The sequence below is a fragment of the Gasterosteus aculeatus genome, chromosome 4 (genome assembly GCF_964276395.1).
Source record: "Gasterosteus aculeatus chromosome 4, fGasAcu3.hap1.1, whole genome shotgun sequence".
Classification (NCBI taxonomy): domain Eukaryota; kingdom Metazoa; phylum Chordata; class Actinopteri; order Perciformes; family Gasterosteidae; genus Gasterosteus; species Gasterosteus aculeatus.
This window is the reverse complement of record NC_135691.1, coordinates 7,972,670-8,000,362: the sequence shown is the minus strand read 5'-3', so window position 1 is coordinate 8,000,362 and position 27,693 is coordinate 7,972,670. Positions and strand designations below refer to the sequence as shown.

At 45.6% G+C, this 27,693-nt stretch overlaps 3 protein-coding genes across 7 annotated transcripts in view; 2 read left to right on the top strand and 1 right to left on the bottom strand.

Moving 5' to 3' along the window:
* Positions 1–12,388, top strand: part of atp8a1 (ATPase phospholipid transporting 8A1) — a 77,192-nt gene extending 64,804 nt beyond the window's left edge. For 4 of the 5 annotated variants that reach the window (XM_078101988.1, XM_078101987.1, XM_040173792.2 and 1 more), the window contains 6 exons: positions 174–230; positions 535–642; positions 6,109–6,197; positions 6,540–6,632; positions 8,008–8,099; positions 9,933–12,388. In XM_078101988.1, coding sequence (XP_077958114.1) covers positions 174–230; positions 535–642; positions 6,109–6,197; positions 6,540–6,632; positions 8,008–8,099; positions 9,933–10,030 — 537 coding nt within the window. In that variant the 3' untranslated portion in view covers positions 10,031–12,388. Of the gene's footprint in view, positions 1–173; positions 231–534; positions 643–6,108; positions 6,198–6,539; positions 6,633–8,007; positions 8,100–8,927; positions 9,225–9,932 lie in introns of all 5 variants that reach the window. The other variant, XR_013467523.1, reaches the window with a different exon arrangement.
* A 1,399-nt stretch (positions 12,389–13,787) lies between these two features.
* On the bottom strand, positions 13,788–18,379 carry shisa3 (shisa family member 3). The gene is made up of 2 exons (XM_040175271.2): positions 16,584–18,379; positions 13,788–14,961 (listed from the first exon to the last, which is right to left on the bottom strand). Exons 1-2 carry the CDS (start codon positions 16,852–16,854, stop codon positions 14,384–14,386), a joined length of 849 nt encoding a protein of 282 aa, XP_040031205.1. The 5' UTR covers positions 16,855–18,379; the 3' UTR covers positions 13,788–14,383.
* On the top strand, positions 18,368–26,823 carry bend4 (BEN domain containing 4). The gene is made up of 6 exons (XM_040175031.2): positions 18,368–19,105; positions 21,603–22,193; positions 23,123–23,214; positions 23,394–23,420; positions 23,617–23,857; positions 25,022–26,823. The coding sequence occupies exons 1-6, from the start codon at positions 18,649–18,651 to the stop codon at positions 25,240–25,242; spliced, it is 1,629 nt and encodes a 542-aa protein (XP_040030965.2). The 5' UTR covers positions 18,368–18,648; the 3' UTR covers positions 25,243–26,823.
* Positions 26,824–27,693: the final 870 nt, after the last annotated feature.

The following is a 27,693-nucleotide window of genomic DNA, read 5'->3' as shown; positions in this document are numbered from 1 at the left end:
TGCAGTCCTAAACGCTTTAGGTGTGCGAGCCAAGCGTTATCCAATTTCTGTGAATAAACATGTGGACTTTCTTTTCCAATGCATTTCCTTTTAACGGCTGACATTTTCCATTTCTTTAAAGGTAAACGATAAATGTTTTTGATGCCCTTCTTGTTTGATTTCTGTCTCCACAGTTTGTGGTCATCACAGTTTGTCTTAAAGCCGGCCTTGAGACCTCATCCTGGACAATGGTAGGTTGCTGGCTCGTCTTCTCCCGCTAAGGTTCCGCTCTCTTTCCACTTCCTGCATTTTATACGACCAACGATACTTGTGACATATTTTACATCCTCCCCTTATCTCCAAGTCTCTTTATGGTCTGTTCCACACTGAGCTTGTAACTGTCAGCCCAGTCAAGTGACATGTGTCGTATGGGAACTCCAGTTTCTAGAAGCCACTCAATGTGAACCTTTATGCCCAGATTGTAAAAACAGTCTAACGGATAAAAGGTATGGCCTTTTCCAGAATATTCTGAGTTTCTTTGCTTTTCTCCAACAGTTCAGTCACATCGCCATTTGGGGAAGCATTGGCCTGTGGGTGGTGTTCTTCATCATCTACTCCTCCCTGTGGCCCCTCATCCCTCTGGCCCCCGACATGTCAGGAGAGGTAAGCACGCACGCAAGCCAGCAAGCACTCGCACAACATGTCCACACGTCTACACAAGAGGCTGAGATGTTTTGGGGCGGTCTCTCTTTTCTCTGATTCTGATCTAATATGCTAATACCTAATAATAAAAAGCCCAGAAGGGGTTTGTGTATGCGGTCTATTGTAGTTCACAGAAAGAGAGGAAATTGGAATCAGGCAAGAAGTTTGCAATTAGTGCAGCCCTAGTTTTATATAAACATGCAGTTCTAGTTTTTTTATTTTTAGGGGGAGTGGGGGGGTCAGGATGGGGAGTGGGATGGGATGGGACAGGGATGAAAACAACAACTTCCTCCTGCACTAAAGCGACTGCTGATTGAGTCGTCTATCACTGACAGCCCTGCAGTGCCTCATAACTCATTCTGCTACGGCCACATGCTGCTGGGAAAATTTCCCAGTTAAACTTGACACAGGTCTTTGTAAGAAGAGCCAGAGCGGTTGTAAGCTGTCAAATCTCTGGTTTGTGTTGCATAATGACTTAATTGGCCCAATTAGCCCAATGTTTGTGTTACTTTGCCCTCCCCTCGACTCCGACTATCCACGCGTGACAGTGCGGCAGTGAAGCCGTCTGAAGGCTGGGCAAAGCGAGGCCAGGATGTACGGATTTAGTTTTAAATCCACTTCATTAAATGTAGAAGAAGAAAAAGAAAACGAGATGGAAAAGGTCCCATATTTTCTACACTGTTTAGTTGTTTGGTTTTTTTATTTACCCGTGAAAAAGACTATTGCCTCGCTGGGTCACCACAGGTGGTTAATGAGAGCCTATTAACCACAGGTGACATTTCCCAGTGCATTCTGGCGTGAAGAATGAGGCATCTTTTCATGAGGGAACAAGAACACAGCGGGAGGCTATTTGAAGAAAAGGGCTGGCACCACGCCGCATGCAGTAGAAGAATCTGTCTGGCTGGATTATGTTTGTGTGTGTGTCCTGTTGGAGATAAAGCTTCTGGCATTTGGGGATTCAGTGTAGATTGTGCCACAGTTCGTCACAGAGCGATTCCATCGTCTCGGCTGTCGGTGGTCATATTGGATGGGAATCCCAAAACGTCAGACGTTGTTGAGCGAGGATTTAGAATGAATGAATACGCTTGCTCGCTGCAAAGATCCTTAACTGGGACGTTTTGTGTGAAGTGTTGATGTGAAGTCCTTTCGGGTCTTTTAGGTTCAGGCCACAGGTAATATTCACAATGCTCAATGCAAATGGATCCTACGGTAAAAGGTAAGGTCTGTTGTTTGATGCAAGCCTGACTTGGGAACATGTGGCCTCAGGATGAATAACTGAAGGGTGGAGCTTAAAGCTTAAGCAACAGCAACAGGGCAGACGAGGCCTCGTTTGTTCTGCTCATGGTCACTTAAAGCAAAGATTGACGCTTTTGGGAATAGACTTGTTTGCTTCTTGGTGGAGGGTTACGGGAGAAGATCTTCTGACCTCTCATACCATCCTGTGTGGCCCCCTGAGTGAATGGTCTGCTGATAAGAGAACCATTTACATGTCTGAGATGTATTTAATATACAAAGCAGGAAGATATGTTTTTAGAGGCTTCAGCAACAGGAAGTCTTAAATCTTTGTGCGATTTAAATATTTTCCAACCAAATCCAATTGTTGATACGTGTTGCTCGCGTGTGCCTGAAACAATAGACGGATCAAACTAACGACCCACACATGCACGTACTTCAGCTTCACTCTGGTCCCTGTTCGTGAAGCCCGGTGCTTTCATCCACGGCCTGCAGCACCGGACTGCAGACGGCGATGGTGTCCCGTGGACGCCAGGATGCCAGCACATCATCCAACAGGGACGCATCCCTGCGAAACCCGAGAACGCATCGGAGGCCGTGCGCCCTCTGAAGATACTCTCAACCTCCATGCGGCCTCGCGTATTTCCACCACGTCCCTGTTCACATCTTCACATATTTTTTAGGCTCTCGGCCCTTCCATCAACTTTCTTTCACTCCCGTCTCACGCGCAGCTTTTTTCCCCCTTTGTTCTCTTTTTGTCCCCCCGCCTCCCCCTCGCCCGCCTTTCACCCTGCCAGTTCCAAAAACTGCCCGAGGGCCAACTACATAACCGACACCAGAACTCCTCTCCGCCTCCTCGCTACCCAGCTGTGCGCCGTTTAACGGGAGACGTTGAGCAGCGCTCGGCCGCACGTGAACGCATTCATCAGTGTCAGCCGAAATATTCTCTGGACGATTGACGAGACAGGTGTTGGGACCCTTTCGCCACGCTCACTGAAATAGCGAGCGTGCTTTTCACAGCTACTCCCAATATTGGCTCATGCTGTTTGCACCTCATAAAAGTCTGACGCAGATATCAAAAAGGAAAATGGAGATTATTCAATCGAAGCCGCGTAATCAGCCGCACCAAGCGGCTCGGCTTCACCTCAGGAGACGCGTCTCCGCGCTGACCGGCCGTCTGCTGACTTCTCCGCTACCAACAGAGCTGTCCTCTGTTCGGTTTAACACCCCCCCCTCTTCTCGCTTCTAACGCACACCTATTGCTGTTTTCCCAGCAACTCTCACACCTGGATTTTACACTTGGAAGGAACCCGTCAGATTCTTCCAGCTTTTGCTCATTGATAAGAACCACAGCACGGAATCATCTGATGATGTGCAGCATGCCAGCGATGCATAAAGACATGAAGAGATGGAATGAACATTTGTAATCTAGCTATTTTGTTTAATCAATTTGCTCTGTAAAAGTTTATCGGAATAATGTGCTGCAGAAAACGTGGATGTGCAGATTAGTTTGCAGGATGATTGGCTCAGCAGATTCTGCGATTCTAGTCATGAAGCCACTAATTATTTTGCTACTTTGGAAAGGGAAATCGATCAAGGATCATAGCAGTGTTTTTTCCATTTTCGTCCGGAGTCCAGTTTTTATTACCGGCCAAGCAGTTACTGGTTTGGTCAACAACTCAACGCGAAACCTGAACCTTGCTTAAGACATGTAATCCATCATAGTTAACATTAAGACATCTTTAGTTTTCAGTCACGTTTGGACCAGCAGAGCGAGCGAGGGTTGTTTGCTATCTACCATAATCATTGTAACTCCTCCAGGAACTCATCCCTCTAACCTCTTGACCGCCTCCTCAACCCGAAATACTGTCTCCTGCTTCGGAACGGAAGACAGAAACATACATCCTACAGCGGCGTGCTTGCATTTTTTTGCATTTGCACACGTGTTTACACACGCTTGCTTCGTCTAGTCTTGTGTCTAGTCCGTCTGTCTACACGCGTGTGTGTGTGTGTGTGTGTGTGTGGCCATGTGGGGGTCGGCGGGCTGTGAAAACACGCCAGCGGACGCTACTGTCTGTCCGGCCAGACAAGTTTATTAGTTTGTCCTAAAAATACAGCCCCACTTCACGGACCTCTCTCACCCCGTCCAGCTCCCAGGGGCCCCCTGGTATGAGGCATCGCCTGCATCCAACAACTCCCTCGGCCCCCGCTAGTGGTCGCAGAGCCCGTCCAGACGCCTTGAGACCAACATGTGTTGATCGTAATTGGTCAGATTTGTTTTTATTTAGGAACCGTGAAAAACCCTGTTTATTTAGGTCTGCTTTTAACTTGATTACTGTCTCACGGTTTGTGTGGGTTTCACGGTATAATGAGTTATTATAACACATGTAATTCTTTTTTATTAAGTATCATTCTTGTAATTCCACCCTTGTTCAGCTATAGAATTATTGTAGTTCATAATATGAACTTGTTAAATACTAAGGTTTATTTTTTGAGCTGAAAATACTCTATGTATCCCTGGTTTATTTATTTTAAAGACTCTCTGGACAGCTTAAATGCTCTCATTAAAATGCACGATACACTGGATGAAAACGAAAATAATTAAACTGCCTTGTGTGAAGAAAACATTAAATGTTTCCACCAGGGCTGCACAATTTCCAAAATTGACATGAAAATATTTTGTGCTTCACTGCAATTTTCCATCATCTTAAACATTTTCAGCCTCTCGTGTGACACAGAAAAACTCCATTCATTCGAGTCCCATCTTAAACTGTAGGAAAAAGACATTTTTGATCTCCTGTCATTTGGGATTTCCTCTTCCCAGGTGTTTAGTGAGACATCAAAGTCAATTGCAGGTAATGGCGAACAGATTAGCCAATTTGAGCAAACCTGAACGCTTTGTGTGTGTGCGTGTGTGTGCGCGCGCATCCACAGGGCCTCGTATGTGTCACATTACAGAAAGGACGCTGTTGAGGGGCCCCAGCAGTTTAAACAAGTGGCAAAGCGAGGAGTGCGAGTTAGCGGGTTTTGCACTTGGACGTGTAATGACAGATAGTTTCAGTGCGCCGGGCCAAAACAAACACGGTTTCGCCCCCCCACAAGACGACCCCCGTCTCCGCTCCGCTTTAGACCCGAAACAACCTCCCGACACGGCCACCGCTTTGTGATTTCTAATTTAAATCATCACAGGCGCCTGTCTGCTAATGATGAAGGCTGTTTTTCCTGCACATGACAGAGTACGAAGGGGAAGCGTTTTCTTTAAATGGCCGACTTCTTTCAGATCACATCCAAATGTGTTCTTCTGCCAGATAGATAAATGAGTCTCAGTGAGGATCACAGCTGTTTCATTCCCAGATTCATTTCCAATAAATGTGAACATTTGTTCTTTGCCACGTTAAAAATAAAACGTCTGCTCATTGTTTATGATTCAGAGTTGCGTGGCAGCAAAGACCATCCTTTCTGTCGGTGAACTCTTAGTCAACTTGTGTGATAATAATGAGATGTTGCTGACACAAAAAGATCAGGAAAATTAAAACGTCAACCTTTTTCCTAATCTAATGATGACAGAATTCTAAAATTCTAAAATATTTTTGGTGATTTTATCAAACATTTTTTCTTGCAATATTTATATTTCATATTTCTATGCACAGAGCAAGGTACCTCCAGCATTGTACCTAGTTCTCTTTAAACAGCCCATGATGCCCCAGAAACATAGACCGTCGTAGACAGTGCGACCTTTTGTATTGAACGTATCGTTAAAAGCCCTCGGATGACGGCGCCGTGTCTCCTGTGACATATTGACAGCAGCTCCCAACACAGCAAACAGTTGAGCTGTTTTCTCTGTGAAAAAGATACTACTGTCAGAAGACTCCAGCGGCACTTCTCCCGCCCCGAAGGCCTGAGAGGTGAAGGAGATCCTCACAAAAATATGGTGTCATTAATCACAGAGGATTAACCCACGTAGAGCAAGTTCCAAGTCTTTATTTCCACATTAGAAGTGTTCGCTGTGGGCTGCCTTTGTTCTGTGTGGTTTTTATGATGTGCCACTACAGAGGATGACAATGGCTCATCTTTATCAGGTGTTTTTTCCTTTTCTTCTGATCAGGTGTTGAACTCTGCATTGTCTACAGTGACCCGAGAGTAAGTGTAATATGTGTGTGTGTGTGTGTGTGTGTGTGTGTGTGTGTGAGACAGGCGGAGATGATGTTCAGTTCGGGGGTCTTCTGGACGGGCCTGGTCTTCATCCCAATCACCTCGCTGGTCTTTGACGTGGCCTACAAAGTGTGAGTCTTCTCTTCACTTTCCTCGCTCATCATTCCTCCAATACAGGAAATTCCTCCAGAATCTCCCCTATCTCCTCAACACATTCCTGCACCCAAGATTTTGCGACAGACTTCCAAGGAAACTATTTTTTTTTTCTCCGCCATGAACACCCCATTGGAAAAGTTTGCATCTGGTTGACATCAGCCCACAACAGATTCAAGGCGTCCGCGGCGGTTTGCAGAGCTAGTGGATTTATTTACTAATGTACTCCGAGCCGTTTGAATCGGGTCAGAAAGCTCAGTCTGTAAATGTTCTGACATGTTAAACTTTTTGCACAGTCTGACTTTTCCTTTTTGTTACAGGGTGAAGAAGGTGTGTTTTAAGACCCTGGTGGATGAGGTGCAGGAGCTGGAAGCTTTATCCAAAGATCCTGGAGCAGTGGTGCACGGAAAGAGGTACAGTTACACATCACAGCACTTGTATCTGTGTTTTGGGGTTTTAGATTAACATTTTACGTGTATTCAACACAAATCCCCGTTTTTATCACTGGCCCAAAGCCCAACTTTTCCACAAATGCATTACTTTTGCTTCAGTAAATTGCTATGCCGCCTTTTGGCAAATCTTAACTTTCAAGTCTTTCCACTTTTGTTCTCTTACCAAGCTAGATGGTTAATGTTGCATCTCGAATTACCCAGAAATCTTGTTCATGTCTCACAGAAGATAAACTACAATTGTGCATTGCACCAATTTCAGGTGGTATTCCACATAACGTTTATCAATACAGATCATTTCATGGATTTGCAGCACTGCCCACAGTGGCCCGAGAGTCACAAAGCTACTCCGTTATGAACGACATAATCAATGTACACTGTCTCACTGTATATTTCATTATAAGATCCAACCCTGTCAGGGCTGCACAGTGGAGGCCCTGGCCTTCATTCTGATGGTACACCAAAAATATAAAGCATTTCTGAGAATGTCTAAAGATGACTTTGGATGAACAATCATCTGTGACCAACTAAATCTTTCAAAATTGCACAAATACTCTGCTCTGCTCCCAACAATATTCCCATGTGGAAGAGATAAATCCTCAAATTGCTGCTAAATTGCAGGAGTTTGACAGTAATGTCAGTAATCATGTCATAAGAGTGAACGTTTTATTTTCCTTTTTTTTTTTTTTTTTTTGAAACGTTAAATGTTTCATGTCAGAGCTCTGATATTAAAGCCATACATTCTAAGAAGGTTGAATTAGTTGAACCACTTCTGCTCTGCTCCGTGGGGCCTGAGCCCTGCAGCAGGAATCAACATGGCGCAGATCGGTGGGAGATCTCATGCTGGCTGAAAATGATCCCTGAGTCTGGCCGCTGTCCCGGACACAGCAGGCTGCCGGCGCACACACACACACGAACACGCACACGCTTACGGAAAGAAACAGCTAGAGATACAGACACACTGCTACAGGGGTTATTTTGCTTATATTCACACGGGAGGGACTTGTACAGTAACATTTGCACAAACGATGGTTTCAAATTCTTCTCCTATACAAACACACTTTGCCCGGCGTCTGCACAGTTTTGTCCCTCTTACGCGGTAGTTTGTACCAGCAGGTTGGCAGGTCCATCCACTCCGGAGGACACCAGCCTGATGTATGGCTCATTAAAGCTGCCTGTGGTGCTCAGCATGCGGCTAACACCCTGTGTGTGTGTGTGTGTGTGTGTGTGTGTGTGTGTGTGTGTGTGTGTGTGTGTGTGTGTGTGTGTGTGTGTGTGTGTGTGTGTGTGTGTGTGTGTGTGTGTGTGTGTGTGTGTGTGTGTGTGTGTGTGTGTGTAGTTTGACGGAGAGGGCCCAGCTCCTGAAGAATGTCTTCAAGAAGAGTACAGTCAGTTTGTACCGGTCTGAATCCATGCAGCAGAACCTGCTCCGTAAGTTACTCAATATTTCTTTGTATGCTCTCTCTCTCTTTTTCTTTTTCTCTCTAAATTCCTTATTTCTCAGGATGGAGGCGTGAGGCCGTTGACTCTTATCCCAAAGGACACTTCCGTCTATCCACATTAGATTTATCTGCTTCCAAATATGTTTGCTCGTCGGGGGAACAGATCAAGCATCATTACTCTTCTGACTCGCAGCGTAGCTCTTAAACCTTCGTCTGCGGGAGGCAGTAACGCTCGTTCCTCTCTTCATAAATACTCGATGCAGGAAACATGTTGGTTACTGTCTGCAGGCAGCGCCACAGCCTCCCGTGTCAACTGTAGATACATACAGTTTGAAAATACTGTTACCTATACTTCTTTTTATCTGGAAAGTTCTGCAAAAACCGACTACTTAAAGTTAGGAAGTTAAGAATTTGTTAGAATCTCATCTTTTATTGTTTTGTCTCAATATAAATCCCATTTTGTTCAAATTACTTTGTTTTTTCAAATACATCTGTTTTTTCTTGACAATAACGTGGAACACTGAAGTGTCTTTAACACGTTTGATGATGCACCATTATACATAAATTACTTCATTTAAATCATCATGTTTTTGCAGGTAAATATTCAGCTTTAAGTTTGATTAGCTGCAAAACGACTTCAATGTCTCTTTTTTTTTAAAGTTAAAATGAAGTACTTTATACCAAGTGTATACTCGTGTATCAAAGCTTTTGTATCCTTTCCACTGATACTTTAAGCATGGGTTTGGTGTTCTGTTCATCATCTTTCTCTTTTGTTTCTGTCCTGTCTGATCACTATTGTTTTTTGTTTGTCTCATAGGTGGGGATGAGACCGTTGTTGTGTGATACCTTTTTTTTAATTTCCTCATTCAAACCTCAGCCCGTTTTTAAAAAGTCCTGCGTCCGCTAGCTCCCCAATAGTCGCCTCTCTTTGTCCTGGTTGTTGACTTCCTGTCCTCCCTCTCGTGTGCCTCGTGTGTCCTGAGTTGAGATCAGTAGAGCGAGATAACGATGAAATGTCGCGCTGTCATTCCCCCACAATGCACTCGTCTCAGCGGGGTCCTTTGAGCTTCCCCGCTGGCCTCCAGGTAGTGAGCGAGTCATTTGACACCTGAAGGTGAGTCAGGGGTCGGAGGTCATAGCGGAGCCCTGTAAAAACGTTTACGTGGTAGATCGCGGAGCTGCTGTTGTACATGTAACGATTTTGGGGGGAGCTGTGAGGGCGATATTTTCATCCGACTCATTTTAAAGAATAGAGGGAATGTTCTTATTTGATTTCTTCCTGATAATTAGATGATACATTTCTACTGGTTGTGCTACATTTGAAACTATACCTGGTGACTCCACTTGAGTCGGCATTTCTCTTAGAAGTTCATTTTGTTTGTCGATTGTTATGAGCATTTAAAAAAAATGAATCGGGAAGCTTTTGAAACTTTGGAAGCAGGTTAAAAGATTTTTCTTCATCCAGATGGTCGAGATCTTTAAGGGTTTTGGAAACTACGTCAGAGCAGTGATAATTGTTAAATACTGACAGTTTTTAAATATTGGTGTTGTAAATTCTTGTTCTGACTCGATTACAACACCAATATAATAAAGAGCTCCTTTCCCGTCTGTGTGCTACGCTAAGCTAAAGGACTTCCAGAGTAGTAGTATTTGTCTTCTCAGCAAAAAAGCTTCCAAAATAGTACACAATCGCTTTGAATCTTAGTTTTTGGTTTTGTTTCAGTCATTTTACTGTGTTGTGTGTTTTATGTTTATGATTACTTTTTATTACACAAACCACCGATGTTCCTACTTTTAACTGCTTCAACCTTTTTTTCTTCAGATGGCTACGCCTTCTCTCAAGACGAGAACGGGGTGGTGTCCCAGTCTGATGTCATCAGAGCGTACGACACCACCAAGCAGAGGACCAACGAGTGGTGAGCCGCCGGCCCTCCGGTCGGCCAATCGGGAGCCGCAAGAGCCGCTTTTACTGGCGATATTTGAAGCTCAGCAGGGGGTATGGGGGGGGGGGGGGGGGGGTGCGACCGCGTGCCTCTAGCACTGAGGGGATTAGGTCGGACATTAATAACAAATGGACAGAAGAGTGTCTTTGAAAAAGGGAGAAGAAGAAAAAAACAAAAACAAGGAACGGTACACGTTGTGTTCACTATTGGCTGCAGTTGTGTGTCCAGCAGACACGACGAGCACTGTGCTTTCTCAGCCGTCTGTGGTCTGAAGTTCTTCACTGTTCCTGCTCAGTTTGTTGGAGCGTACGTCTCCTCTCTATTGGAAATCCTTCAGTTGTATAAAAATCACGCTCCCAAAACGCTGTTGTTATAGAATTGCAAATACCGGACGGCGATTAGTTTTCAGAGGACTCGAACTTGTGAAAGATTGCCAAAGAGCAGTGGCGTATACAATCTTCCAAGTGCTAGTGAAGTCTGATAAACTGTAAACCAAATGTAATCACACTCCTGAGTGAATTCCAACACTAAGCGGACCACTTCAGAGCGGACATTGTAACATTTTCTTTTTGCACTGGAGGAAGCATCTATCGTGTAAGGCCTTACATTTGCTCATGCCTTTGTCCTTGTTTCTCCTCAAAACACATTTCTTTCCTTTTTTTATTCTCACGTTTTGAAAAGTATGTTGATATCGTGCCTGGTTTTTCTTTCTTTGTTTTTCCTCTTTGTTGCCTCCTGCAACACACCGTAGTCCCGTTTCCACCCTTTTTTACAGCAGAAGCATTGCTTGCGACAAATAATTGCATTCCGCACATCACTCCTGTCTCAACAATCACAACGGTGCCTACGTAGAACCTTTCCCTCATAGACGAAGATCGCCAAGAATAGTTTAGCCAGCTTGCTTAGACCAGTGCACGCACACCCAAACACACACACACACACACACACACACACACACACACACACTCTCTAACTGAATACAAAGTCACTGTCCCCCCACCACAGTCTTGCACTCGTACAATGTGAAAACTACAGAGTGCCTTGCGGCACGAGTATAAACTTAGATTTGTTCCTGCAGAGGTGAACAGGAGGCTCCTCGATGGTCTTGTTTGAGCTCACAGTGGTGAGTGTTTCCCTTAAAATGGAGATTTTATCCTTCTAACATAAGTGCCATTAGCTTAAGGGGGAGAGAAATATTTAGCCAGGGAAACTCCACGACAATATCAAAACTACTTTGTCTCTATAGTTATTTTGTGAATTTGTATTTTTATATTGGAGATGTATGAATTTTGCATTAACTGGCTTTGTAATGAACTGTAACTGTCTGTAACTTTTAGTTGTTTTTCTTCCTCTGATGAACTGGCAGGATTGAATAGACGGAAGGGGAAAGCTAAGCTCTTAAATGTCTTGTTATAAGTAATATTAATATTGTTACAGCTTGATTTATTTATAATTGACTATTAATGTCTGTGTGATTGCTTTCTTCTCCCTATGGGAGATCAGATCGGTGTGTGTGAATCTGTCAGTTTCTTGCCTGTGTGCGTGCGCGTGTGTGTACATGCGCGTCACCTCGACTGTGGATAACTTCTCTGTACGCGTTGCATGGCTGCGTCCTCCATGTGGGAGTTTGTCTCGTATCTCGTGTGTAAGAGAGAATGTGTGTGTGTGTGGCTTGCTCCAGTTGTCCATCTTCACGACTCCAGGTATAGCTTTGTTGTACTGCTGTGTGCTGACGCATGGCCCGTGTGTGTGTGTGTGTTTGTGTGCACGGTGACTGTGTGTATGTGATCAAACTGTCGACCTCGACTGTGAGAGTTTCTGATGCTCCGCCCGCTTCGACAGGAGATGTTGCACAATGCGCTCCGCGTACCTTTCCAGTAGTGGATATCTGGTTTCAGTGTAAATGTTTGTATCATGCAGTGTTCCTCTGCTTCACAGGAAGAGCTCTTGATTGAGGGTTAACGAATCTATTTCTCTGCCGGTCTTTTAGTGTAAAAACTCTGACGTCACCTTGTCTAAAGTTTCCAAGCCGCTGAATGTGGACGTAGACTGTAGCTTTCTTTTTCCAGAAAACATAAAACACACGTTGTCTGTGGTGGGCTGCATGGATGGATAACAAACTGTTCTCTGAAATGTTTAACTGTACTACTTTGATTCTCCCGCGTGTGTCCATCACTTTACAAAAGAAAAACAAACTGCACCTTTTAACTTTTTTAATCTGTTTCTTGTCATTTTGTTCGATGATTGTTCTGCATGGGACTGCAAACTTATAAGTGTTGTCTTTTCCTGCCATGAAGGACTACTGAAATAAACTTTACAAACCATGGAGGAAAAATGTGATCACCGCTGCTTATTCTTATTGGATTCCTAAAAAATTCGCCTCCAATAACAAAAAAAACTAGGGTTTTATTGCTCACTGTGACTCAAATTACATTTTTTTTTTTAAGAGGCTTTGCACGAATAAAGGGTTTGATTTTGATAAAAGCCTTCGGTGTGAGCAGCAATAATCAGGACTTCTATGGCGTTATATTTGTGCCACAATCCTGAGCGCGTAATTGTAAATTTTGAGCACAGAGAACTATGTTGTAGCAAAGAAAAACATCCCGTGCGCGCAGTTTACTGAGGTGCCCTCGCCACAAACTGGTTTTCTGCGCGCAGGCAGCCGTTGCTGCGCTCTCTCTCTCCACCTCTTCACGCTGCGCTCGCTCGACGTTTCACTCACGCGCTCGCTCGACTTGCAGCAGCGTTACATTTGTGCCACAAAACCAACCAATCAGAGAATTAAAGAAGGTCAATTGCGATTGGCTGTTGGTCTCCAATCACAACGCTTCCTAAAGAAGATGAAAACGAGTGATATTAGAAGTCCGGCTAGCCACCATCAGACATGACCGAAGCAAATGATGAGAACACCAAATGTTTTAATCCAGGCCGTTAGCATTTAGCACAAATGCTGCAAACTTCAACAACTCGCTGAGCTTCCGCGATGCTGTAGGTAGTTCTACTAGCGTTGTGATTGGAGACCAACAGCCAATCACAATGGACCTTCTTTAGTTCTCTGATTGGTTGGTTTTGTGGCACAAATGTAACGCTGCTGCAAGTCGAGCGAGCGCGTGAGTGAAACGTCGAGCGAGCGCAGCGTGAAGAGGTGGAGAGAGAGAGCGCAGCAACGACTGCCTGCGCGCAGAAAACCAGTTTGTGGCGAGGGCACCTCAGTAAACTGCGCGCACGGGATGTTTTTCTTTGCTACAACATAGTTCTCTGTGCTCAAAATTTACAATTACGCGCTCAGGATTGTGGCACAAATATAACGCCATAGACTTCAACCTGGAAACAAAGAAGCCGGGAGGAAGTCGATAGCGGAACCGGCACCTTGTGACGGAACCGTCCGTCGAACCGTTTGCAGCTTTCACCAGACGCCAAATCTATTTCACACTCCGATAACTGGAGAACAGGCGAGCCTTTGTCGAGGTTTTTTGCGATACCTGTCGGTGCAACCTAAACCTCTATATCTGGGGCGAGTTGTTTTTAACACTGTGACCGCGCCATGCTCGTTGAACACTAACAATGACGGATCTCATCGCTGCATTCCTGCTGTGAAGTCTGGCGCGGGAATGAGCGACAGGTAGCGAACTGCTGTGGAGGCCCGACCGCTCCGGTTTCGTCTGAGCGAGGACGAGGCTTCGCTCAGAGCACACGCATCGAGTTCAGCAGACCTCACATTAGCGCGCAGAAGGTACAGAGAGAGACGGCGTTTTATTCGCTGCGACAAACCCTGCTCTGGGTACAATGCATGCATGCACAACATTTTATAAAAAGTCCACAATCTCCTGCCCTTTGTAAATCAGATCCACCCCTCTTTCAGAGGTACTTGCGATTGTCCTAAAAACCCACAAAATTTCCCTGGTTTCCAACGTCCATTTGTAATGTTGCTCCGATCTGACGGCGTTGGTGCCTTTAAAAGTATTTCAGTTTTCAGAGGAAAGTTGGATTAGTCTCTCGTGAGCCGCCGTCTTGAAAGACAACTTTAATAAAAATACAATGCGAGGGCTGTTTACAATTTAAGACAAGAGTGCAAAAGATACACAGTTGCTGCCTCTGTTGAACTGAAGTGTCCTGTGAGGTGGGGGGGGGGGGGGGGGTTGAGGCCTCAGGCTGTGGAGCTTTGCCGTATTTTGTCCCTCGTCCTCCCGCCGCGCTCTGTGTCCGTTCAGACGGCCACGTCCTTCTACCCGGACACCAGCTGCCATGTTGCAGCATCAACCACCCTTACCCATCCAACCAGCTAAAAAAACCAAACCAACGGATCTTGTAATCCCTGCCGGGGGCCGTGTCAGCTCTGTCCGAAGTCGGCGAAGCCCTTGGCCGCCGAGAAGGCGTCCGGCTGCAGGGGGAAGAAGTACTGCTGTGGCAGGAGGAAGCTCTGGGGGGGCTGGTGGAGCTGCAGCTGGGTGTGGGTGGAGGGCAGCTGGTGATGCATGCCCCCCGACATGGCCGCCGGTGGGGATGTGTAGGGAGGGGGGGGCGGAGGCAGTGTCTGAGGGGTTTGCGTCGGGCTGGACGCCGACGAGGACACGGCGGCGGCGGACACCAGGCAGCCATGCTGCTGCTGCTGCTGCCCCCCCGGACCTCCGAGGGAGAACCTCCGCATGGAGCTGCCGCCTCCGGCCGAGCTGGAGCTGGTGGTGGCCGTGCTGGACTGACGCGACGGGGCGCGCAGGCTCGGGGGGGCGGAGGTGAGGATCATGGGGATGGTCTCGCCCTGGCAGCTGCGCAGAGAGAAGCGAATGGGCTGCTGGGTCGGCTGCTTAGGCCGCAGGCAGGTGCAGCAGTAGACGGCCACCAGGGAGCCGACCACGACGAAGGCGACGAAGATGCTCCCCACCATTAGGAAGGGCACATAGATGGGCTCTGGGGGGGGGGGGGGGGGGGCACAGGCAAGAGGGATCAATGGGGAGGAATCGGCTTCATGTGACCAAAGCTGCAGGTTGTTAATATGCATCCGTTTGGGGAAAACATTTACCGTAGTAAATAGTGCGTTTCGGTTTCCCTGGAGACCAAGGAACTCAAAGATATTACACATGATTATTCATTTAACTCCACTATGTAACATGTAAGTGCTATAAAAACACTTAGTAAATGTTTTATGACCTGTTTTATATGATTACAGCGGTTTTACTACATTTTCCTCTAAACAGCAGTCACCACTTATGCTCACAGGAGGAGTTCCAGTTGTTCAAATACATTGAAAACACTTGTATGCTTGCCACTAAATTATAGTGGGTTTTTAAAGAAGTTAGACAAGTTTAACCTTGTTGGTGACTTGCAACTTATATCCTACACGGTTTGTGGAAACTCAAATTGGGGCACTTAACATCATTTAATAAAGTTATACGTTGAAAGCTCTTTATTAGTATTACCAAAACAAAACGGTCACATTCCTGTTGGAAAACAAAGGGCTCCGGTTACGCTCTCTGAAGGCCTTTGAGAGGAAATCAGATAATGTTTATTTATTTTGACAGGAACAAATTAGGAAATTGTGAGCACACAGTTCATTCAGTTAAGTTGCTTATCGGTTTGGGAACTTTAAAGAAAACTTTAGAAGGAAAAACAAGCGCGTTGAGGGTTAAAGTGACCTTTTATTGAAGGTTTTGCAGCACAGGAGGGTTAATGTAACACTTTTAGGCCTTCAAGGGGCCCAAAGTTAAATCGGTTATTGCTGTCTTAAGTTGTGATTATCTGGTTTGCAAAGTCAGATTACATTTTTTGTTTGGCAGCACAAAAAGCCGGTGAAAACATTCCTGCCTTCTGATCCAGCTTATGATGTTTTTCAAGTGTTGCGCTTACTTCTGCTCAAAGGTTTGCAAAGAATAAGTCTGAAGAACATTTGTTGAGTGACTGAGTTCGTTAAAGTCCCAGTTTTATTTTGCACAGATATAAATTTGAATTCAGGCCAAATGAAGCCACAGGAGCTGAGGTACAAACGGTGCCAGAAACCTCTACACTTTGCTCAATAAATGCTGGAATTACATAAAAACCGTCAAACACAGTGACTGGAAATGTAAAAAAGTTTAAATAAGTATAAATGTCACAATTCAGCAGCACACTAACATGTTTTCCTCAACGCGTTGTGTTGAACACAAATGATCTTGTTTTTCCAAAGAACAGATATTTGTTGGTGTCTTGTTTGAGTGAACGAACCAACCATTTAGTATCGCATTGCACTTCTTGTCCTTTCATAAGACAGCAGGACACTTGTCCCGAGGCAGGACACTGAAACATTATTTAGTCCTCATTGGGGCGCTTCAGCTGACCTCTGTGGAAAGCAACGCTTCATAAAACAACTCCCACCTACCCAATAGTATTATTCTTGTTTACTTTATTCTCCTTCCACTTTATTTAAGACTGGAATGATACTGATTGTTTTGTTGTTGTTGCATTTTTCCTGTTTGTAAACAAGTGAACTCATTTGATGAAGTGTTCTCCGACGCGAACCAAAGTCACCGAGCCACCAAAACAAAACAAAATCTTACGCGCTGCGAACTCCGCGTCGTCCACCTCCCGGTCGTTGGTGCAGCCGCCCTGGTCCAGGCGCGCGTCCGCGGCGGCGCAGCAGTAGCGCAGCGAGCAGGTTCCGCAGCACACGGTGGCGTCCGCGGTGTCAAAGTCCTCGGGACACTGGAAGCCGTCGTGATAGTTCCCATTAGCGTCCAGCCAGCCGTGGCAGTACTCCCCCTGCGCGTCCGAGATCCGCAGGTTCCAGGTGAGGTATCCCAGCAGCAGGCAGTTCAGCAGGCGCGCCATCCCGGCGAGCCGCCCGCGGGTCGCGGTGCCGCCGCGTCCCGGCTGACGGCGCGTCAGGCTCCGCGGGCCGCCGAGTCGAGCCGCTTTTCCGGGATCAGAGGAGGAGGAAAGCGCGGCGGTCCGAGAGACGAAAACTTATGTCACAGTCATCTTTCCAACCACCCGAACCCCCTTTTTCTCAGCCAAAAGTTCCCAAGTTGCACTGCGGGCAAAAATCCTTTTGATGGAAGCTTCTTCTCTGCAGGGAACCCGGACGAACCGCGGCGGGCTCCCGAGGACGCTTCGTCGCTGTGGGTGCAGAAGTTGTGCGCCCACCTCACCGGGGACCCGCTGCTTTTGTCACTCCGGCTGTGCACGAGCGCACGTAGCTCCCATTAACCGTACGTGCGCGTCCGCGTGACGGTAGTGGTCGCAGCGGGGTCGATTACCATGAAGGTGCCTCAAGCGAGATGCAGAAATGATCTTTGAGAGCTTGTTGCGGGAGGGCAGATCCCCCTGCGGGTTGTGTGACGATCATTCGGACTGAATGAGGTTTCTATGGAGTAACAAACACGAACCACAACAGAAATAAACACCTTAACCTGCTCTGTCCAGACTGGTGTAACTAAAAGTTTAAACATTAGAGATCTCGCTCTGAATCTGACGTTGGGTCAGTTTGTGGATTTCTTTGCTACAATTGTTACTTGTTTTAAAAGCATTTATCTTTAAGATTGATCTTGTCAAGCCTTTTCTTTATCGGGTGTTTTTTTAGAGTACTTGTCCGTGCAGGTGCTGCAGGTGAACATAAGCATCTTATCTAACTTATTTTTTAAAGAAGAGATTTAGTCAAAATAAACAAATCAAACCAAGCCTGTTGAGCAGCGCACGAGCTGTGCACGCAAATGCATATCATAGCGGAAAGATCTATGCAAGATAATTAAAATACTTTGACATTAAATTCAGATGCCACGTTGTCGTCCTACAAACATGACGTAAAAGGTATGATTACAGATTACACTTTGTTCACATCATTCCCTGAACCTATAGCCACCTTTGTAATCTTTTGGTGTGGCGCCCCCCCGTGTTGCTGCAAACTTTTAGGCCTGCAGGCCACCAAACAGCTGCTGAGCCAAAAGGATTTCAAACATGAACAGGACAATTCACATCTGAATGGCGTTTGGCCTTTTCACTACTTCAAAAAAAAAAAAAAAAAAAAGAATACAATATTCTGAGGAATTTCAGTCCAAAAGATGTCAAATAATCCCCCCTTTTTTAGCAATTTATTCAGATGCATCGTTACACATGTAGCTACAGTTAAATATTTAGAAAAAGCAACCGAAATAAATTGTGATCATCTGCTAATTTGAAGACATGGTCTTTTCTTTCATTTGCATTCATGTCTGTTTCTGCTCGCAGCTCTGTAGCAAAATGGCCTCTGCCTTTTCATTTGCAGGATTTCTTTTTTTTTTCTTCATTTCCAAACAGAAATGCCATCGCGCCGTGTTGTCCTCTGTGTGGATGGCGGCTACAAAGGAGCACAAGTCCCGCCTGCGTTTGTCTCCGGGGGGCAGGGGGGGGTCTCCGTGTCGGCGCTCCCGACCGGGGATTGGAGCGGCGGCTTGTCAATAAGTGAGCCCACCCTCCACTTGCTGTGTACGAGGGGAGGGTGTGTGTGTGTGTGGGGGGGGGACCGCGCCAGACACAGTGACGGATCCGACCCCCCCCCCACCCACCCACCGACCGGCGTGTCAAAACCAACACGCCGCGATACCGACCCCGGAGCTCCGTCCGCCGCGCTGTGACACCTGGCCCGGGATGGAGGGAGAGACGCAGCCCGCCGACGAGGGGCCGTGCGCCCCGAAGATGTGCCGGCAGCCGCGGGGTCCGTACAGCACCCTGAAGCCCCTCCAGAGCCGCCGCTCGGCGGGCAAGTCGCGCTTTGACAGCTCCGCCGTGGTCGGGGTGCCGCTGTTTGGCGACGGACATCACTTCACTTTCCATCCCGAGCAGCAGCATCGTTTCCAGCCCCCCCGCCGCCACGACCACCAGCACCACCAGCCCCACCAGCGCCCGCATCAGCTCCACCAAAGCAGCTTCGCCATCAGCAGCAGTCAGCAGCATCGTCTCCCAGGTGAGAAGGGGCCCGGCAGCAGGGACCCGACATCCACCTCGGCGGCGGCGGCGGCGGCGGCATCTCCCGGTGCCCCGCAGCGGCGCAGCGGCGCAGCGGAGCCGCGGTTCTCCCCGGACTGCACCTACGGCATCAGCGCAGGTGGGTTTTCAAACTTGCTCAGAGTGACGCCGGTGACTCCTGCTCCATGTGTGCAGGTGCGCTCCATCTCTAAAGCTACTTTTTATTCGTTTGTATTTGGGATGAGGAGACTTTTCTGAGCTGCACGTCCTTCGGTGTTGTGATGCTGGTGTGTGTTTATCTAGTTTTTGATGCCCATCTCAGCAAACACGCCTCCACCGAATCAAACAACTTGAATGGAACACAAAAAAATGAAAAGCGGGCATCTCCTTTGTTCAACTGAGCGTGATGTTTTTGTCCCCATTTCTTCCTCTTTTTCTTCCTGTCAGCAGTGATTGATTTGCTGCTGTAATGAGAGCGGTTGTGATTGAATCTCCTGTGTGCATGTGCTAAAATGACATTGGATAATTGTGTGTGTGTGTGTGTGTGTGTTGACTTGTGTGTCCTATGTGTGAGTGTGCAAGAAGGGCCCTCTGGTTGAAACACATTGTTCTGTGCTAATTTCTCTCCTCAGCTGCGGTTCATTACTGGGCTGTGCAGCCGCGGTAAGAAATGTGTTCCCCGTGTGGAGGGCGCGTCCCCGGGAACCCAGATGAAAGCAATGAACCTAATCCTGCTAGTTCTGAAATTATACAGTATACATCTATCCAATCAGATGTTAACCTCTTTAAAGTCCAGCTGTTGTGGGAAATGTGCGCGTGAAGTATCATTTGTTTGATCTAAAATTAAGCATCTTTAACCCACTTCAATATGTGAGTGAGCAGATTCACAGATTCTCTCTTAGTTTAAAGCCCAGAGTTCAGTCTTTCTGACCCATTGTTACATACACACCATCCAGATCCAGATAAATGAAATAACCACACAAAAACAGTTCTCAGCTCATTTTTACGCACATGCTCAATCTAATCCCAGCTAAACTAGCCGTGCATTCTCACTGATTATGCCACATCAAAGTGCTCTCAATCTGCATCACGGCAGGAACTTAACACCCCTCTCATGGCTGAAAAGGAAAATAACAAAAACTTGATACCCTCCTCAAGAAGGGAGACGGACCTCTGGACTGAGCGGCCGCTTTGGCACACAATAACGCAAATTACATTGAAAATCCGTTCCCAAAGAGTTGTGATTAAAATAAATGGGACTCATAAATTTGCCTCTGCCGAGCGTGTTGTTTTAATGAAATTTGATGAGGCTCTCAGCTCGCACATCCACAGAACTGGTGAGAGAGGAGAGTAGGGTGGCGGGTAGGAGGGGGTGGGGGGGGGGGGGGGGGGGGGCTTGCAGGATGAAGGCAAATGATATCAGATACATCTCGACGGGTAAACAGAGACGGCACGCATATTAATAAATGCGACACATCTGCGCCGGGCTGATAGATCCGTCTGAGCGAGTTGCAACGCAGCAGTGGCAGCCTAGAACTCATTTTGTCTGTCTGTATATTTATATGTGTGTGTGTGTGTGAGGACACTGGACTCATAATCATTACATGGAGGTATGTGTGAGATCATCTCACTCAGACGTGCCCAGACTACCGGGGAAACTGTACGCTGAGGGCTGCTTTCTGGACAATAGCTGCGTGCTGATTTCCTTTTGCTCGGCTGGGTTTGGTCACAGCAGATTCTGTGTCTTCAGAGTTTATTGACATCTGAATAATTTAGCATAATCAAGCTGACATTTCTATGAGCAGAGGGGCCTACTGTATGTGGAAGGATTGGCCTCAAACGAGAGAAAAGGGAGGCATAAAAGAAGCGCAGCCAGAGACACTAAACACAGAATCCCTCGCTTTGTTTCCGTAAGCTTCCTGTGGAAAACTTCATTGTGTTTCATCAGTATTATGCTACTTGACTTTGGAGGAACCGCTTCTTTCTTTTGTTGTTAAACCACTACATGTTTTTCACGGCTGAATTTACAACCTTCCAGTTCTAGATTTCTTCGGCTCTTGACCCCTATAATCAAGATATATCTCGCTTTGGATAAAAGAGTCAGCTAGACGAGATATAATGTAATGTTCAGTTAAGAGCCCTGGTCCTATTTCAGATGTATTGTCAGTAGATCCACAAAAGACACATTTAGCCTCCAAACCTCTGACTTAATTGTTGAGAAGTCTTCAATGTCGAGACGTCAAATGATCAAGAATGTCAAAGCAGAAATCTGAAAACGGTACAAAATAGGCATTGCGGTTTGTGAAGTACAAACTATCATCATCTAAATGTAACAGTAACATGCTGCTCGTGTATCATTGTGTGGTCACAGAGGCTGAATGATGGAGCTTTTGCCTTCATCAACAGAATGACTTTGTTCACTGGAAGTGTAGAACGTTTTTTTTTACAGCAATGATGTGGTCAAAGGTTTTAGAACATCTGCCAAATGAACAGTGGTGGGATTATTTTGAAACTGCTGTTTCCGAGATCAAAAATGAGCCGTGACTATCAGAATAATCCGTGTGAACCCAACGGTCTCGATTGATCGTAAAGGCGATGACTGTCTTTGACCTCTTGGTGTCTCCTCCACGCTGTAGAGAACCGCCTCATCCTGGACGCCTTCGCTCAGCAGTGCAGCCGAGTCCTCAGCCTCCTCAACAACGGCCGTCTCCTGGAGCCCTCCTCTTCCTCCTCTTCCTCTTCCCTCACGTCCAACATCAAGCTGGAAGGCGGGCCGGGGGAGGTGCACGGGCTCCACTGCTCCTCGCTGTCCAAACCTGCAGAGAGCTCCTCCACCACGGACCCGGAAGACGAGGCCAAACAAAGCCATTTGAACCAACAACAGACCTCCGCCGTTCTCCGCATCTTCACGGACTCCCTACAGAACTACCTGCTCTCGGGGCCTCGGCAGCGGCGACATCTGGCTGCCGGCGGCCCGGACGATGAGCCGTCTCCGTCCGCAGAGCCCGGCTCGGGGGCGTCTCCTCCGAGGCACCACCTGGCCGGCTGGGGCTCGCCGGCGCCGTCAGAGTCCTACGGCCACCCGTCGTCCACGCTGCCCGAGGAGGATGAGGAGGAGGAGGAGGAAGAGGAGAGCTGCTGCCCACGCTGCCTGGAGTTGGAGCAGGAGGTGCTGTCTCTGCAGCAGGAGAACGAGGAGCTGCGCAACAAGCTGGAGAATGTCCCAGGTGCACGCGGAAGACATATAAGGCTTCACAGGGTTTGAGTCCATTCTTTGGGATGGGTCGAAGGAGTGATACACAATAGGGACAAATTTAAGGAAAGTCCAACTCTGTTCTTCTGATATGTGTTAATGTCGGGGCAGAGTGTGTGATACGGGAGCATTGTACCTTATTTTTACTTACTTGTATGTGTAAGTAATACAGCACAGTGTTAAAAGAGTCCCAGATGGTTTCATTCAGGGCTGGAGACTTGAAACTTGACTGGGTAATCTATGAATATTGAAAAAGGAAGCATCAGTTTCTATTTTGGAACATTCATGGAGCAAACATCATGAATGATTAATAAGAAAACAAGGATGCACGTTGCAAGTATTTGTCATCTTACTCTAAAACCCTGTTTTTTTGTATAATAATAAGGATAATCATGCATCATAGTTTATTTCAGATGTTTTGGCCTAGATGGTGGATCAACATTCAAACGCAGAGCCACACCACTTTCAAGGCTGCAGTTTTTAAGAAATTGCTGATTTTGTGACTATTGATTAATTAATCAATTATTTCATTTCTAACAATTAATTGAAGCTCTTTCTTCATTGGTCATATTTTTTTATACGGAAATATATTAATTTACTTTTATTCACACTGATGCATCAACCACTTCGGAATCACGTCTTTGTGTTCGCATCAACATTAGAGCTCGATAAATAAGTGTTTGTGTGTGATCCCTTTCAGAAAGCCAAATGTTCCACCTCTCTAAATACATCAGTTTTATTAGCATCTATTTTTGTTCATTTTCCCGCTCTCCCAAAAGCATTCTGCGCACCCTGGTGTCCCCTCGACCTACTTTTCACTAAAATATCTAATTATATCTCCCCTTTGCTGGATCATTGTTGTTAAATTAACCAGATGGGTTGTGTGTTTTTATTTCCGGTCAGCTCCCTGTCAAAATGTCCTCGACTACTTCAAGACTGTTCTGGAGTTCCACAACCAGCTGGTCCAGCCGATGCCGGAGGAGCAGCTCACCGAGGTGAGGACTCGCGCTGCTGTGCATTATTTACAGCTTTGAAAGGATGTGTGATCAGCAGCGTGTGAAAGCATCACATCTCATCCATCCAAAATAACTAACTGTCATTGTGTTAATTGTGCTTTTTTTAAGTTGTGTGAACGTTTTGTAATAAATGTATTTTTACAACTCTGTCCGCGCAGGAAGAAGAACGGCAAACTGTCTTTGAGGTCTGTGCTTTTAATGAAATAAATCTGTGTTTTTAAGATTATAAAGAATATAAAGACATTTGCATTTGTTGGTCTGAAAACAGGACGTGCCGGCATATCAGTTAAATTGGCACTAGATGCAGCTGTACACCCTAAAAGAAGTACAATAATAATAATAATAATAATAATAATTGTTGATTCCAATGCTCCCCTGCAGGGCAGCAAACAGCTGCTGGAGAACTATCCTCTCTTCATTTCCAACAAGCAGTGGGACGAGGCCGTCAACTCCTCCAAGAAAGATGGCCGGCGGTTGCTGCGCTACCTGATCCGCTTCATCTTCACTACGGACGAGCTGAAGTTCTCCTGCGGTTTGGGAAAAAGGAAGCGCTCGGTCCACTCGGGAGATCCCGGCCTGGAGAGACGACCGCTGAACCCCGTCAAAGTCAGCTGCCTCAGAGGTACGAGAGAAGAGAGAGAAGACGTCTGTCGAGTCATCGCCGTTTGCATCGCGCTTCGGTCAGCCCAAATTAAAGTGATGCATCGTTATTGAAACGCTGGGAACTGAAACACTAGTGGAGCTCCTGCGGTTCTCCTGCAGCCAGAAGCTCTGGCGAAATGTCTACTTGTGAAAATGTCAGCGTTGTTTAATTCATCTAGTGCCTCCTTTTGGAGCACTGAATCTTTTACAGGCCATGTTTCAGATTTGAAAAGCAGCAGGAGAGCTTCGTATTCATGTTCACATGACAAGCAGAAGTGAACCAAATATTATGTATTGTGGTTAATGTGAATATTCCTTAGTCTGTTTATTAGATAGGAGAGAAATGTTCAACATATTACCAATCGGATTCTGCTCATTTCCACTATAAACTGCCTCACAATGTATTATTTTAACCCTCCAACTACCTGGAGGCAGCAGAAACAAGTTGTGAACATTTGGATGTCATCACTTTTTTAGTTGATATATTAAGCAGATACACATTTAATTTGTTCATAGTTGTGTTTGCGTGTGTGCACCTGATAACTTACTTTAACAGTCACTCTTCTTTTAACTCCGTTTTTGGCTCCACTGCATCCTGAGGGAAACGTCTGGCTCTCTAGCTTCTAAATGCTCGTCTCTGTTCCCCAGATAACTGTGTGCGTCTGCTGCTCGGTGCTCGTCGGTTTCTGAAGCTTTTTCCTCTGAAAGTTGCTGCAGGCCGCGACCTAAAACAACCGTGTGAGAGCAGAGCGACGAGGGCCAGACAGCTTAAATAATAAGCTGAAACTTACTATGAGGTCTAATTCAAGAAAAGGCGCTCGGCTTCTCTATCGGTTACACAATGTCACACTGTCATTTCAAATATTATGAAAATATATGTTCTAACACTTCGAAGGGCAGAACAGTTGTTTGCACGAAATCTGTGAAAAATCAGTCAGCATTATTACCTTTTTCATGCAAATGTCACCTCCAGTTAAGTGGATAGTAATAAGACAGGGATGTTTTATCATCACAAATAAAAAAACAAAAAGCCCCCCCCGTCGGGTACACTAGTATACTGATCAAAGTTTGCGTTGCCATTTTTGATCTCGGTTTGATTTGAAGATTCTTCACATTTTTTTTCTTCTTTTTTTCCCTCCCCCAGAGTTCATCCGGATGCACTGTGCCTCCAACCCGGACTGGTGGATGCCGTCGGAGGAGCAGATCAACAAGGTGTTCAGCGACGCCGTGGGTCACGCCCGCCAGGGCCGCGCGGTGGGCACGTTCCTGGGCAGCAGCGGCAGCAGCACCAGCAGCCTCTACATGGACGCCTTCGACGGGCATCTGTCGCAGGACGAGCCGTACCTGAAGGGCCAGTCGGATTGAAGGGACGGCGGGAACTGGAGACAGAAAGCAGGACGTGTAGCTGTACAGCAGAATACCCCAAAACGCCGACCGTGACCTGTCACTTTACGGAGTGAAGAAAACATTCCAGATGACGTTTAAGCGTTCAGTCCCTCTGAATAGTTTGTGGCTCTTTTGCCATTTTTATACCTACAATTTTAATCTCAAGGTGTCTTCAGTTTTTTTTCATTTTTATTTGAGTCTTTTTCTATGGTTTGATAGTTTGAGCAGTTTTGTCACTTTGAATTCTTTGGTTTTGTGTCTTTGAGAGTCCCAGTTGTTTATTTCTTCTTCGTGAAGCTAATCAGGAATCTACTTGTGCTAATGTTACCGAGCTGGAGACTCGTCACTGACACTTCATCACAACACACAAAGTAGCATGTCATATTTTTTACACCAAATTGTGCGTCATCGGCGAAGCACCTTTTAAGTGCAACTCTTCAACAGGAGAAAGTTGTGTTTTGTTACCTGTAGTCTTGCACTTTTCATCCCCATTTTTTTTTTTTGTTAAATAAATGTGAGTATATTCGGATGGCTCGTTTTAGAAAGAGAAGAACATTAAGTATCTGCAATGATTAGGCTCCCCCGGGGGAATAAAGTCTGATTTGAGAAAAAAAGAAGACGTAGTTTGTATTACAGAAAAAGTGTTTGGTATTAACAGTTCAATAGAAATATAAGCGCTTTTTTTTTTCTTAAATGCTGCATATGTCAGCAATGTTAAGCTTATGATGCAGAAACAGAAAATAGTGGGAAACAACAAGAAGACAGTTTCTATTTTATGCTAATTTATGCACTTTCTTTGCAGATTATTCATCTTGACGCAAAAGTTCTTCCGCTGAAAGATAAATGTGTTGCATTCTACCTACATGTATTTATCTTATCGGTGGGAAGACTTTTTGACTCAGGATGAATAAATGTTGCCATATAATATTGCCTTAAACTTGATTCAAGACCACCACAGTATAAAGTGCTGGTGTTTTGTGTTATCAGTCATGTCACCACAACGTGGGTTGTCTCTGTCTTATTTACAATGACAGACAACAATCCTTCTAAATAATCATCTGTTGACCCAAGAAAAATCGAGCACTTCTTTCTTATTTGCACTTTTACGCATCTCATTGTGGCTGAAGCTGCCCGACACTGAGGAGTCTTTTAGAATTGAACCGCTTGTATTCTTTGACTTTGTATTTATGATATTTGGTACTCGATCACTTCACTTCATGCCACCGTTTTCTACGTTTTGAATGTACCGGATTTAATAGTTAAATTTGCCACGTCAACAGTGCTGTGTAAATGTGTAATATAAAGTACAGTATTGTGTGAAGGTGTTACCACGTCTCTTAAAAAGCCAAGTAGAAAAGTGCCACAGAAACCTTAAACAGTGGGATTCTGTCGTTGTGTTGCTGTTCCGAATGTGAGCATTTATTTGTATTTACTCCATCAAAGTGGCTGTAATCAACACTGTGAAACATCAATAGGATTTCTACAAATCTAATAGCTTCTATTGTTTTGTTTTTATTTATAATGAATAAAAGAAGCACTGAAGCTGAAAGCTTACATTGATGATGATCTACTGTTGTAATTGCCATGTGAACAGTAAACATTCTCGATTTTGTGTCACGGTGTGGTTCACTTCATGTTATATTTTGTAGTTTTCTGCCACTCGTGTCCCCGGGTAACTTCACTTCCTGCCTTGTCCCGTCATCCCCTGTGATCGTCTAATAGTTTCCACCTGTGTCCAATCACCTGCACCTCCCTTGTGTATTTAAACCATGTGTGTCTGTTGTCACTTGTCGCGTCATTGTCTTTGGCCACGCATGTCCTTGTCAATCGTCGTGGGTGTTCATAGTTTCCTGCCTGCTGTTTTCCCCCCTGTTTCCTGTGTGTTTTTGCCCCTTGGCCTTTTGTTTTTGCTTTTGACTATTAAAAGTCCCTTTTGTTTTTGAACTCTGCGTCTGAGTCCTACCTCCCGCAATCCCTGACATTTTGTTTTTATTGTTGTTAAACAATATATATAAATGAATGTAATTACTGACTGAAGTGGAATAAGCAAATACCAAATGGAAACAAAACGGACATGATGTAATATTACAATATAGAAATGCATATTCTTCCTTTTTCAACCCATACAAAAGACACAATCTCACGTCACCTCCACCTGGTCTTTCATATGTTTTTGAAGTCGATGCTCTCTTTTCAGCTCATTCTTCTCACCCTGAAGTCTCGCTCGTCTCCACCAGGTGGCGGTGTAGCTAAAACAATGACAGCGACCCGGTGAAGTTCATCAGTAAAATCTCTTGTTTCATTTCATGTCAATGTGCTGGTCTGTCCACGAGTGCTCGTGCACCTCAACGTGTGTAAACAAAATAATTATTGATGAGTATAAATTACAATAAATCCGTTCTGAATTATCTTATCATTTTACAACATATG